Genomic DNA, 13,692 nt, shown 5'->3' on the forward strand with positions numbered 1-13,692 from the left:
TGGCTGTGTTCAAAACTGGCTGACGAAGATATGACTTTAATATTAAATACACATGAATAGTTAGAATTGTTCTTTTTATTAAAAACAAAAAGTTGCTGACAACAATATCAAAAATCACATAAAACCTGTTTTTGGCTAAAAGAGGACCAAGGGTGGAAGATGGTAGAAATGTTTCTAATGTGGCTTCAAACTGTTCTACTGCCACTAATGTACATCCGTAGTGAAGCTGCACAGTGAAGGACCTGCACTCTGTCATTTCATCATGTACAAAATGTTTCTCTACCAAACCACCAGCCTTTTCACCGTCTAGTCCTCGTCTACATTATGAACACAATCACAGTTCATACATTTATACGTATGTACAGTAATAAGAGAAAGGAATGAAAAGACAGGAGAGGAGGAGTCTCTGTTTGGATAAGATCCAAGCTGGTGCCCTCAGTTACAGATATTCACTTGTAGAAATCCAAATCTGTGTCAAAAAAGTTGAAGTTGACATGAATGTGCCCCACTCCTACAACAGTGTTTGACATGTCAGAGCTGTAAGGCACATGAATAATGCTGTGGTAAAAAAAAAAATGGAAATGGAAAAAAAAACTGCCACATTCTGTCAGATTCACAGTGACTGTAAAATAAGAAAAGCGGTGAAGTGAAACGACAACAGGAATCATTTGTAGTTCTGAGACTGTCTAAAAACTGTGCACATGCATTTAAACATCTGTATTGGCTCATGTGTGTCTAATGTATCTGTGCACGCCCTTGAACAGCTTCTCACTTTAGCCTGTGTCTTGTAAGATGGAATAAATCAAGAACCTCCTCACGACTTCTCCATGACACCTGGTGATAACTGTGGCTGTGGTTTCAGTCATCTTCACGTAGACATCGTTCTGTCACTGCAATTAAATCCCAGGCGTTGACAGAACGGATGTTCAATTTTCTTTTTTGGGACAAACTTGTTGCTGCTTTTAACAAAAATTCAGCTGACCTAAATGCTTAAATGTTGCAGATAACATTTTCCTCTTTCAAAAGCTAAATACAACTCAGTGCTAAGAACATGGACAAGATTACATGAGGAAAAGAAAAAGATTTTAAAAAATGCTATTACCAAAATTTCCATATTTGACTTTGAAAAGAAAAGGTTAGTTTTCAGAACATGAAGGCGCATCTGATCCTGTAACACAGCTGATATACTGTATATACATGTGTTTCAGTATCCAGCATTATGAAAATATATGTAATTTGGGCTGACAGTATATACAAGACTCAGGTGCCAACATCATGTCTATACTACTGAGGTATGGTGGTGGAGCAGCCATGACGTCAGTGTGGAAAGGTGGATTGACCGAAACTAGTTGAGAGTTAACGGAGAGCTTGAGGGTCTTTTCTGTCCTTCCTGAAAGTGTTTTTTGTGATCTGCAGTGATGACTGGAGAGCACCGCCGATGCAAACAGGAGGCTGTGAGGAAAAGCTCCACTTCTCTCTTTCCCATAGGTCAAATTTCTACATCGCTCTCTTTGTCGTTGTCGTGGTCACCGTCATAAAACTCATTGGATGCCTCTGGCCTGAGGAAGTCGACATTATTATATACGCGGTTAGGTACAGGAAGATTGTAATGTAGTCAAATATTTTATTGCAGGTGTTCGCATTCGTTTCAGCCCCATGCAGGCAAACTGACCTGGTGTAGTTTTCCTCGGCCCCCCTCTCATCAGGGTCGGGCTCGTCGTTGCGTTCGTAGCTGAGCATGTCGGAGGGGACGTCATGGATCTGGACGCTGGGTGCGTGGTTCAACATCTTCAAGTTCTCAAACACCGTCTGACGGATCTGCTCCAAGTACTGCACCGACAGACACACGATTATAAGGACGGCACAGTGGAGGCAAAACAAACATCAATCAACCATAAACACCTGGAGGACCACAATAAAGACTTACAGGCGGTGTTACAGCAGCCTGAATATAAACAATCCAAGTCAGTACAACTCTCAGGTCTTGCAGACGAACAATTAAAAAACAGGCACTACTTTTAAAGTGTGACGATGTTTTACCTGTCTGGAGTTCTGGTTTTCTATCCTGGTGCTGACGTCAGGATGCAGCGTGAAGTCTGGAGCAAAGTACTCAAAATACTCTGGAGGGAGCAGGAAGGAGGAGGATGGAAAAAATCCAGGAAGGAAAACATATTTCCATTGACCTCTCATTGATCATATCGAAAACAATGTCCTCAGATTTAAAGAGGCCAAATCAACTAACAACAACTAACCCACAACTACATTTACACAACTTCCAACAGATGGCGCTAAAGTTTGAAAATGCTCAATATGTACTGGAGCACTGATACTGGAGCCATTGTGCTATTTTGGTTTTGTCAGACAACACATTACACAAGACACAACATTAAGACATAGAGGTGTGGCATAAATACAAAATCATGACAATTGAAAGGTTGATATTTAGTACAGTTAGGTACAACTCACCGCTGTAAGGCAGCTCATCGCTGATGGGTTCATCCACTAACAGAGACGTCTCATAGGTCCTTCAACACAAAAGCAGAGGAATTATTTTCAGCAGCAAAGCAAAAGCCTATGTCCTGACCGGACCTCAAATGCACCTATGGGTTGTTCATGTCACACAGTTCATTCTGGGTTCTGTGTATCAGACGTACCAGCAGCGAGCCACGTTCCTCACTGTGTATCCTCCTCCTCCCAGGACCAACAGAGGAATCTTAAAGCTCTTTACAAACTCCACACACTCACTGCGCAACACAAACCAAAGCATACGCACATGAATACACACACAGGGATTAAAAAATACCTACCGTTATTACCCCGCCCATGTAAACATGAGCTAACTGGAATGTACTCACAATGTGCATATGGTACACATCATCTAAAGTATGAAAAAATGTTTCTATCATATGCTGTTAATAAGATAAAGACACTTCTCACCCATGTCCTCGTATACTGAGGTTGAAGCAGCCCAGTCTGTCACAGCCCAGAGAATCTGCTCCACACTGCAAAGAGAATGGAAATGTGTCATATGCTACAAAACAGTTTTACTGCATCTGGTCCTGATCCTGAACCTGAAGTGTGTGTAATTTTCTGTCACACACACAGAGTAAATGATCACAGACTGACCTGTAGAACAATGCAGGTCGGCTGGTAGAAATCCACCACCTGCTTAATAACCGGCTGGAACAGCTGCCTGTAGCCTGAAACACACACAGACACACACACATGTTCATACTCCGACCAACTGACAGAGCAGTCAACACAATAATATCGCAGGTTTATGTGTTGTGTTATTACATTTCAATAATGTGATTTTTGCAGGAAGTGAACTCACTCTGGTCATCGATGCCGTCTCTGAGAGGAACATTGAGGCAGTAGTACCGGCCGCTCTCTGCCCCAACCTCATACATGTCACCTACAGAAAACACAAACTGCATTAATACACACTCGTCTTTTTTCAGTAACAGAAAACCATTAGTACACGACTTTCCAGTGCTTACTCTAACTGAAGAAAACATTTGCTCAATGCTTAAAGCAGGTCTTACCTGTCCCTGGAAAAAAGTAGTTCCCATATTTGTGGAAAGACACAGTCATGACGCGGTCGGTCAGGTAAAAGGCTTCCTGGACACCGTCACCATGGTGAATGTCTATGTCAATGTACAGTACCCTAGGGTGGTATCTGTAACACACACACAGAAATACACAGAGAGTGAGAGTTGAAAAGAGATAACAGGTGCAGGAACCATAAAAGGAGATGGAGAAATGGAGAAATGTGTTCTTACTTGAGCAGCTCCAGTATACTGATGACGATGTCATTGACGTAGCAAAACCCAGACGCCTGCAAACACAGCAAACTCGTCTTTTAATATTCAAAGAGAAACTCACAGCTAAATATAAAGAGATGGCAGAGAAAACTGACACTAATTTATAAGACTTCGTTCTAACCTCAAATTTTTTGGCATGATGCAAACCTCCTGCCCAGTTGATGGCAATGTCACAGATCTGGAAAAGACAGAGCAGAATCATCATCAATACCAGGTCACAAAATCCCCATAACTGTACTCCTAACCAGTCTCCCATGGCTGCAGCCATGTTGTTGCTGTTTCAGTCCAACAAGGAAGTGTTCACAATGTCTGAGGGTAAGATGACCAGTGATTTAGATATCGTCTGCTACACACATGTTTATCTTTAACTACCAGCTGTTTCACAGCAGTTTCACTGCTGGACAGGAAGTTGAGATGGCTGCAACTGAAATAATAACAAAACTCCACTAAATCGGTGCTTGTGAGAGAGGACCTGCTTAAATGGCACAGACTGTTGATTTTCACTGGAGCAGAACTGACTTTCTTTGTGTTGTACGGAATGTGTTACCTTGTGGTTGAGCTGTGTAGCTCCCTGTAAAGAGGCTCCTGTGTATCTTGAACAGAACTCAAAAAGACCTGGAAACACAGGGCTGAAACACAGACACAAAATATTTTCTTAAAGGTTTAGTCAGTCCTCTAACAGTGACAGTAAACTAGGCTTTTAGATGGAATATTCATGCACAAACACTGCTAAATGGCACTAAGACATTATTACAACAGTAATAAGACCAATGACTTGGCTTAAATAAAGTAAATATCCTCAGACAGAGGAAATGAGACACCCTGAGTCTGATAATAACTATGAAACCATGTCATAAATATTTCACATTTTTAGGCAAAAACATCAAACTATTTCTTTGATAAACAGTAACACTCACCAGTCATCTCCCACATTAAATGTGTTGAGGCTCTTTGTGAAGCCCTGCATGTTGTTGGGGCTGACCTTCTGCAGGAAGTCTATGTAGTCTTCAGAGTGGAACCGACACATGTCATGCTGAGATGCTTTGTATGGCTTGAACACCTGACAAGAAAAAAAAACGAAAAAGAGTTTATACACTTAATCATAGTATAGAGTTACCAACTGCAGGAAAAGCATCAGTAGGGTCTGAATCTACAGCACCATGTATTTCTATTGCTCACCATCATTTTCTTGTAGAGTCCATAGTGCAACACCAGACTGTGTGTCAGAGACAAACGGTGAGGCTTCATGGGGTGGCCAGCACCTGACAGAGACAGTTTCCACATTACAGTACTGTTATTTCATGAATGCATTCATAGTGTATTAGACTGACGTTAATAAATGCTCACTACTGATGTATGTCTTCTTAATTTCATAACCGTCACTACGTTAGTCACTATGACTAACAGGATTTCCCAAAACTCAAATACACGAAATATCTATAACAGGCTGAAAATAGTGTGAAGTAGTGCATATTCTTCCTTCCCTTAAAGACAAAAATTCAGATCAAGTAAACCTGCAAAAACAGCACAAATCTTGTCATGTGTACATTCTGGTTACAATCAGCTTCAGCTCTAATGCTGTGAGTAGTTCTATCTCATGAGCATCTAACTGCACTTTAAACCATGCACAAGGCATAATATGCACTGAGTACAAATAGGCTGACAGCGAACTCAGTTTTTATATCGTAATAAATGTCAATACAGACAACAGGTAACTTAACGTTAGCTAGTCGAGCAAGCCAGGTACTTTGGAATTTGCACAAACAAGTAGTATTGAATATAAAAGTGTGCTACGTCGAAAACTGCACAACAACCTCGTAATGCACAGTGAGAGCGTGGAACAGTAAGAATTAAATGTAAAATAAAACACAACCCTGAGGTTGTTAGCATGTAGCTAGCTTCTCATTAGCACCATTCCCATTGTAGGCCTGTTCGCTACGACAACCAAACTCACCGTAATGAAAGTTGCCCACGTCTGGGTCATAAAAATAAGATGTTCTGTTGGTCATTCTTTTACAAATATCCTCTGGCTTTTCCCCCCGTAAAACTGTGACTGTTGCAGCAGCTAAAGAACCCGCATTTTCCTTTCAATTAGCAGATAGCCGCCATGGTAAACACCGAGCCCACCGCGTCATCAGATCGCGACACCACTGACGGATAGGGGAGGATGAGGAGATAATCTGATACCATACGGTAATAAATTATAAATGAATAAATAAATGTAAGAATTATATCGTCAAATGAATGGTAAAATAAGTAAAACAGATAAAATATGTTAAAAAATATTCAAATCAATAAAGCTACAAACATATATAACAGAGCCATATGGTGTGACCATTAATAAAAGAATATTGAAAGACGTAGTCTAACAAAAATGCATTAAATATGTCAAGTCTGTGAAGAAATCATGTACTGTTTATTTCAGTATATGACAACATGTTGATATAATAGCAATTCAAAAACAGACTGTAACTGATCAACCAGTGAACAACTGGGGACAACCCTTTTTGAACAACACTAATTTATTTATTGATTTAAATCCTTATAATTTTGTAAATTAAAAAAAGATAATAATTATGTGCAGTTATGTGTCTCTGTCAAATCATCCAAAGTCCCATAATTTGATAATAATGAGGTGATTATGGTGCACATTCATAAAAGTAAAACAAAATAGACTCAGCTGAGTTTTCTTACTGTAATATACGGACACACCCTCAATGGGTCTGGATACTAAAATTATTTTTCATTTACCCATACTAAATGTTTTCACTGCTATCCAGATGCTGGAAAAACAAACTCTGTGTGTCATTATCTGTGACTGACAGCAACAAAAATCCAATACAGGTGAAAATCTGATTTTTGTTGGGAGTGTCCAGTCACAGACTGAAATTCAGATCATGTTTACCTTTGAGCTATTATCAAAGGATTATTGTGTTTAACAGGTGTTTCTGACAGCATCAACCAGTGTCAAGCAGAAGAACATGTCTCTGCGGTTGCACTTACAGTAACATGAGCATGAATTCAGTACAGCACCAAAGAGTTAGTTAGTTACCTGTGGAGCTGTATTTATTTTGAACACTGGTTCATTAAAATACTTGTGATCAAGAACTGTCTGGAGATTTTCCAGATCATAAAATGATAGAAACCAGACTGTACACACATGGCAGTGAAGGTGAGGTGAAGAGGGTTCAACACAAAGCAGATATGTTACCCTACTTCCACTGGATTTAACACATAGGCAATAAAAGCCTTTAAACACACACACAGGCACACTTAGTGTAGTGTTTAGTTTCTCACCAAGGAGGTTAAATGTCTTTCAAAGATGCTCCAAGTTAAGCTTTGTGTGTGTGTGTGTGTGTGTGTGCGTGTGTGTGTGCGTGCGTGTGTGTGTGTGTGTGTGTGTGTGTGTGTGCATGTGTGTGTGTGTGTGTGTGTGTGCGTGCGTCTGTGTGTTTGTGTGAGATGGCAAGACCAGATGTGCCCAAGAGGTCTACCAATACATCCTTACATAGACAGCGTTATGTCCACCTGCAGTGTGTGTGTGTGTGTGTGTGTGTGTGTGTGTGTGTGTGTGTGTGTGTGTGTGTAAAATGTGTGTTTACAGTGTGTGACAGCTAAACTCTTGAGGGAATTTACTTTGATTTATTGGAACACTTGATGAAACGCTGCTATCTGCATTTCCTGTGCACACATACAGACTTACTAACATTTAGGGCTGTAACTAATGATTATTTTCATTATCTATTATTTTCTCAGTTATTTTTCCAATTGATCGATTAATCTTGAGTCCGTAAAATTTCAGGAAATTGTGTACATCATAATTTCACGTAACCAAGGTGACGTCTTATTTCTTATTTTATTAAATGAACAGTCAAATTCATTCACAGTGAAATAAAACACTAAGAGGGTGTGATCATTTATGTCTGGTTATTGTATCTATAAGCTTTTTTCCAAGAAGTTTTATTATATCATGATATATACTGTATATAGGCTCATATTGATATTGTGAAGTTTCATATACTGTGAGGATTTATTTCCATATCATCACTCCTGCTGTCAGACTTTGGTTGCATGAAGATCTCAATTATGGTATTTTATTGGTAGGCATTGCCTCGCCTTCTCTCTACAGAATGTGTGTTGGCTTGTCGGCTGTTTCGCTCTGGAATGCCTGAATGTACATTTGACTTTCTCTCTCCTGTTTCTTTGCTTCCTCTCTCTTTCTCTCGCTGACTCTTCTCCATGTGTCTCTGCCTGCAGCTAAATGGCAGCGTTTCTCTGGATTAAATGGCTTATGTATTATGTATTGCTGATGTTACAGGTTACAGTAGGTTCAACACAGGTGAGCATGAGGCATGCATCATGTGAATAAGAGTCTGTGAGTGAGTGTGTGTTTGTGTGTGTGTGTGTGTGTGTGTGTGTATGTGTCGGAGCGATAAGATCTGAATCTGGAATTCCCCTCATTTAGGCCTAATGTATCCTCTTCCCCCCTTTGAGGTGTAATGAGGGTCGATCAGTCATCAAGTCATGTTTGGGTCCATCTGTTGTTTTGGGACATACTGTCACAACTCCAGCCGTGACTCTAGTTTTGCCTTGTGTTTCCTCAGTGAACCTCAGCTCTTCACCCACTCACAGCCTAAATGTTCTGCCACCCTCCACGCTCTCCCCACCGCCCTCTTCCTCATCGTGTCTCCTCGTCTGCTCATGGTTGTGCCTCAGCCCTGCAGCCATCTGCTTGTGCAGAAATAGGCAAGATTTACTCTATGGAGACCTCTTGATCCACAACAGTCACCTTTGTCTCAATATGAGTGACTTCAATAGTGTGTAACTCTGCATCAAACGTTGCCTGTTATGACCTCTGAAGTGATAAAATAAATAACAATTTCATTCACTTCCCAAAATCTTTTTTGCTAGCACAACTCATTTTCTGTTGCTCATATTAGTAAACTATAATTACTGTTAAAAAAACACATGAAGGACAAAAGTATAACCTACAGCCTGAGACTGACTGTGTGGACATTCACAAACCTTGTCTTGCAGAATTTAAACTTTAAAAACAGTGAAGCATATTTGATGGAGAGCACTGTCAAGGTCTACATTTGCATAGCGATGAGATGAGTGTGTGTGTGTGTGTGTATGTGTGTGTGTGTGTGTGTGTGTGTGTGTGTGTGTGTGTGTGTGTGTGTGTGCATGGACTTCATCCTTAGATCGCTTATTTTGGCCCCAGGGTCCAAATCTGCTCTGTCAAGCATCTGTCTCTGCCTGTTTGTAGAAACACACACTCTCTCCCTTTCACACACACACACACACACACACACACACACACACACACATGGACATGTGCCCTCTCTATCTCATTCCTGTATGTTATTGCCATGGCAATATATATACAATATACAGAAGTCTAAGGTATTATCAATTACAAACCCAAAAAACATGGTGATGTCTGACACCCACACACAAACGCTCACACACACACACACACACACACACACACATACATACATACACAAACCAAGTGTTTCCTCGCTGTCAAAGTTGTGATTATTGATCACTTGTATTTCCTGAAATGTTAGTCAGCACTGGGGAAAGAAAAAACAATCAAGGGAAAGTGCTTTGCAACACTCTTCCTCGTCTTTCACTACATAAACCATATACTGTAACAAAACATGACAAAATTGGCAAGTATTTAAATTAGCAATAAACAGGCTACGTTCAGGTTTGCATACATAGGTTCTGGATGCAACAATCCTAAAATGAAAATGGCTGTGTAAATAGTGGTAGTAGTATAGTATAGTCTGTTTTTACATTTTCCCATAAAGACAACAAAACAGCATGACATATTTCAAAACCCAGTATGTGTCAGGGTCGACGACGGGCTTCATGATAATGGACAAGAAGTGTGTATACTGTAGCTGTCGGCACCTTCGTGTCACAGGTGTGATGCTTGAGTATTTCATACATAAACCATGGAGCATTTATACACAACGGTGCAATAAACACATTTGTTTATAATTTCAAAACTCAAACTCAGGTCTCAGAAGCCAAAATGACAAAAAGACCAAAATACAGAAGAAAATAAAATAAATAAAACTGGGTTAGTAAGTATGTAGTATGGAATTGGGACACAGCTTGGTGCAATATAATCAACTGAGCCATGTGTTTTTGTCAGTGAGTCCAGGTAGCGGACTGATCCAGACCAGACTGACCTAACTTTTTAAATCCAGCTGCCAATCCAGCTGAGAGACTCTGAGTTTCAATATTTTCTCTCCTGGCTTCAGGCAGTTGTTGGACAGCGTGAGTTTTTTGTAAATACTTATAATTTATACTTGTCTTTTATCTAACGTTTCCCACTATTTTCGGTTTAAAGATTTAGGTGCACTTTTCTTATGCTGGGTTTCTCAGGAAGGTATGTTCACTATGATTAGGAAAGAGTTGGATAAATGTGAATCTATATTTTCCTTTGGGCAGGTATTTCAAGTGTCAGGAGCATGAGCCAGGAGCATACCCCTGCAGGTTATACACAGATACCCAGCAGTCCTTGCACGGCTGTCCTTGCTGTTCCACTGACTTCACTTGGCTGCAGTTTGGGAGCAGCTCCGCAGCCTGCGTCTCCTCCCTGAGGTTTTCATTATCTATGACCTCACCTGCTGCATGACAGATGTGCAGAGCAAGAATAAGAATATGTGATCACAAATGACAGATATAAAGCAAAGATCAATTTCCACTGCCTTGAAGAAGAAACATTACATCCATCAGAAGCAGAGCAACAGAGGCTTGAAGATGGGTTGTTGTTGGGTGTGTCCCGGCAGGCGTAGCCACTTTCTCGATTGTGAAGAAGCCAAGAAAGGTGAAAAGAGGCAAAGAAGAGGGTGTAAATGCACTGAATGAAAAGCTTGTTTGTACATCAGGTTCTGTTTGTTTACGTTAATCTCGGTATGACACTCATCAATCTCACCAATACAGATACTGAATGCCTCAGTGGTAGCCAAGTGTGCAAAGCTTTGCCCAGTGCTGCTGCTGTCAGCAGATGATGAATGATTTGGTCCTGGGTGCTGCAGCAGAGGGGAGCACTTCATAGTGGTTTTGATCAATAAACGCAGTTACACTTCATCAGTATATCCATTGGTGTTCATTTGGGAGGTATGTCTGGCTTGAATGTTAGAACAGGTGTGTTTGTGTTGCAGCTAATATGTTGGCATCTTCAAACAGGCCCATCCCGTCACTGAACCTGCAGCGGGATGGAAATATAACACTTTCAGAAGGGACAACAATAAGCTCTGGCCATCAAGAATCCAAAGTCATCCACTCAGCAGGTGAGTGAAAAGATATATTTTTCATACAAGTTTGGACCTCAGGGTGTCATAGTAAGATAACCTGGGCTCCCTGTGTCAGAGAGCAGCCAACCTGCTGGTCTGCCATACCATACGCCACTAACAGAGTGAGTGGGCAGGGTTTTTGAGAGGAAAACAGAGGTTTGAAACAGAACTAGTCACTGACAAAAATGAATAAATGAGGTGTGCCTTATTAAGAGGATCAGATACTATTTGTTAGGGTAAAATCAATAAAAAAAATAGTTAAATATGAAGATTGTGTAGCTAAATCAGTATTTCAGCATATTGAAAGTAACTTGCAAAAACCACAGAAAAACCACAACAAAAAGATTATCCTGCGCCTTTAGGGCTAATAAAGATACAGTGAGTAACCCTAACCCTAACCCAGTGATTCATGACTATCATATGAGCTGTAGATCATCTTTTATTGTCCATTATCCTCACAAAGTTCCCTCCAAATGCTAACCAGTTCCACAAGTCCATGTTGTCAATGCGCCAAGCTCCTCTTAGAATCTATTATTGTTATTCCCTCAACGCCCCTTTTCCTGCACGTTCCATTTAATGCTTAGCAACAGCAATTTACTACCATAGCATGGCAACAGGCAGTATATGATTTGGAGAGTCAGGCTAAACGTGGCTATTTGTACATTTTCTCTGCCGCTAAACATGGTTTCTTGCCTGGAGCGGGTGGTGGTGATTGTCACTTGACAACAGCTTCGGCCATTGTTGCAGTTACAAGAGGGTTATAATACGCCCTCTGAGCAGCGCTACATCTTCAGGGCAGATTGGAGGCTACAGTGAGTCGCTATCGGAAAGTGATGAGACGTCCGGGCCTGGCTAGTTAGCATGCTAACTTCAGTAGAAGAAAAGACGTGAAAGAAACAAGAGTTAATATTGGTGTTACTTTCCACCTCTGGAGACAGCTCTCGATGAGTAAAGGAATGAAGTTTGGTGCTGAACTCACAACGTTTCTCCTAAATAGCTGTGACACGGCTGATTGCTCAAACACAAAACTGACTAAAGTTTACGATTAGTTCATGAAGTTTTCTCACCATTCTCTGTGGATAGTACTCCAAGTCCTCCAACTTAAACGACCACATAGATCACTTGTCTCTACCCTCGGGTACGACCCACAGGAGCGGACCATTGGCAGCTGTAGTGACCTCAGGGAGCTGCTCACATGGCTGTAGACTCTTAGTCTTGTGACATTTTCTATTCTACAGATTCAGTGTCTGGTGACCCTTTCTTGGAAAACAGTAATCTCTGAACAGGACGTGGTTCTTTTTTAGTGTCTGGAATTAATAGAAATAAAAGCCTGGAAAGTTGAAACGGGCAGAGATACGAGGGAGTATCCTCTCCCAGGGATATTTTATTTGCTTGGAAAAAATGCAAGAAAACTAAACCATTATGCTGCTGACCCAGTATATAGAACAGTTCCAGCTATCCCGGTAATAGTAAATCATTCAGTGGCGATAAAAACCCACATCATACTGTAACAGTCTGTCCTACACACAGATTCATACATTAAGTGATAGATACAGTAAATGAGCTGTGAAATCCTGACAGTTGCCATACAAAACAAATGCCAAAAAATGTTTTACAGCTGTGTATGAGGTAATTTGGCATTGTTGGAGATGTAGAGTAAGACAGAAGTGATTTAAAGCTGTTTAATAAAGCGGAGTATCAGAGGGTTGATTGGCTGGAAGCTCTGACAAACTGTCCTGTTCACACTACAGACAGGTTCTGTTCAATGACACTGTTAAAGAGAGGTAGTTTTCTCAATTATTTAAACGATCTGTGATATGAAGCCTTCAAATGGCAGCAGAGGTCAAGGGTTTGGGGATAAAATGATAGCTTGGCTCAGTGTTAGACCCCTCAGAAAAAGACTTCTCGTGTGTCTTAAGTATTCACTCAGTTTTCTCACCATAGTCTAGTCTGTTTAGATTTTGCACCATAAAACCAAACACTAAGCCCATTGCCTGTAGCACTGCAGGAGCTGAGAACTATAACATTTGACAGGCTGGCCTTACGTTAAATCTTTGCTATGCAAGAACTACACCTGGCTTATCAAGTGAAACCAGAAGAGGTTGAAAGAGAGGTGAATGTTGTGACCCTTGAGGCTGTAAAAAAAACAGTCAGTGTCAACCCGTGTCAGGTTTTAATACTGAGAAAAGGAGATGACAGATCAACACTGACAGACTTCAGTACCAGGAAACATTCGAAACAGCAGTGTGGATCTTGAATTGTGGACTGTGAACACTGAAATAGGCTTTTATTTGATTCTATGGAGTGATTAATATGATAGGAGCATATCCAACACAAACTCCTAATACCATGCGCATGAGTAACATCAAGCTTTATGAAGCACAGTGAAACCTGTTGTAGCAAGCAGGGCTGAATAGTTTTTGGAAGTCTTCACAAATCCAAAGAAACCTGACTGTCATTTCCCTCAGGAGATTTTTAGGAAAAAAACATTGTGATCGCAACACTTTACCTTCACGTAATTGCTTGTGAACTGTGAATTATGCACATATTTC

General features: G+C 40.6%; 1 protein-coding gene across 1 annotated transcript; it reads right to left on the minus strand.

Annotated features, from left to right (window-relative positions):
• Positions 1-57: 57 nt before the first annotated feature.
• On the minus strand, positions 58-5,962 carry hdac3 (histone deacetylase 3). The gene is made up of 15 exons (XM_023423358.2): positions 5,779-5,962; positions 5,004-5,086; positions 4,742-4,884; positions 4,372-4,453; positions 3,946-4,002; positions 3,783-3,838; positions 3,546-3,679; positions 3,335-3,415; positions 3,127-3,200; positions 2,938-3,002; positions 2,655-2,744; positions 2,467-2,525; positions 2,041-2,120; positions 1,673-1,830; positions 58-1,559 (listed from the first exon to the last, which is right to left on the minus strand). Exons 1-15 carry the CDS (start codon positions 5,831-5,833, stop codon positions 1,490-1,492), a joined length of 1,287 nt encoding a protein of 428 aa, XP_023279126.1. The 5' UTR covers positions 5,834-5,962; the 3' UTR covers positions 58-1,489.
• Positions 5,963-13,692: the final 7,730 nt, after the last annotated feature.

The sequence above is a fragment of the Seriola lalandi genome, unplaced genomic scaffold, assembly GCF_002814215.2.
Source record: "Seriola lalandi dorsalis isolate HSWRI2012SDOR001 ecotype SW California unplaced genomic scaffold, Sedor1 jcf7180002054691, whole genome shotgun sequence".
Taxonomy (NCBI): Eukaryota; Metazoa; Chordata; class Actinopteri; order Carangiformes; family Carangidae; genus Seriola; species Seriola lalandi.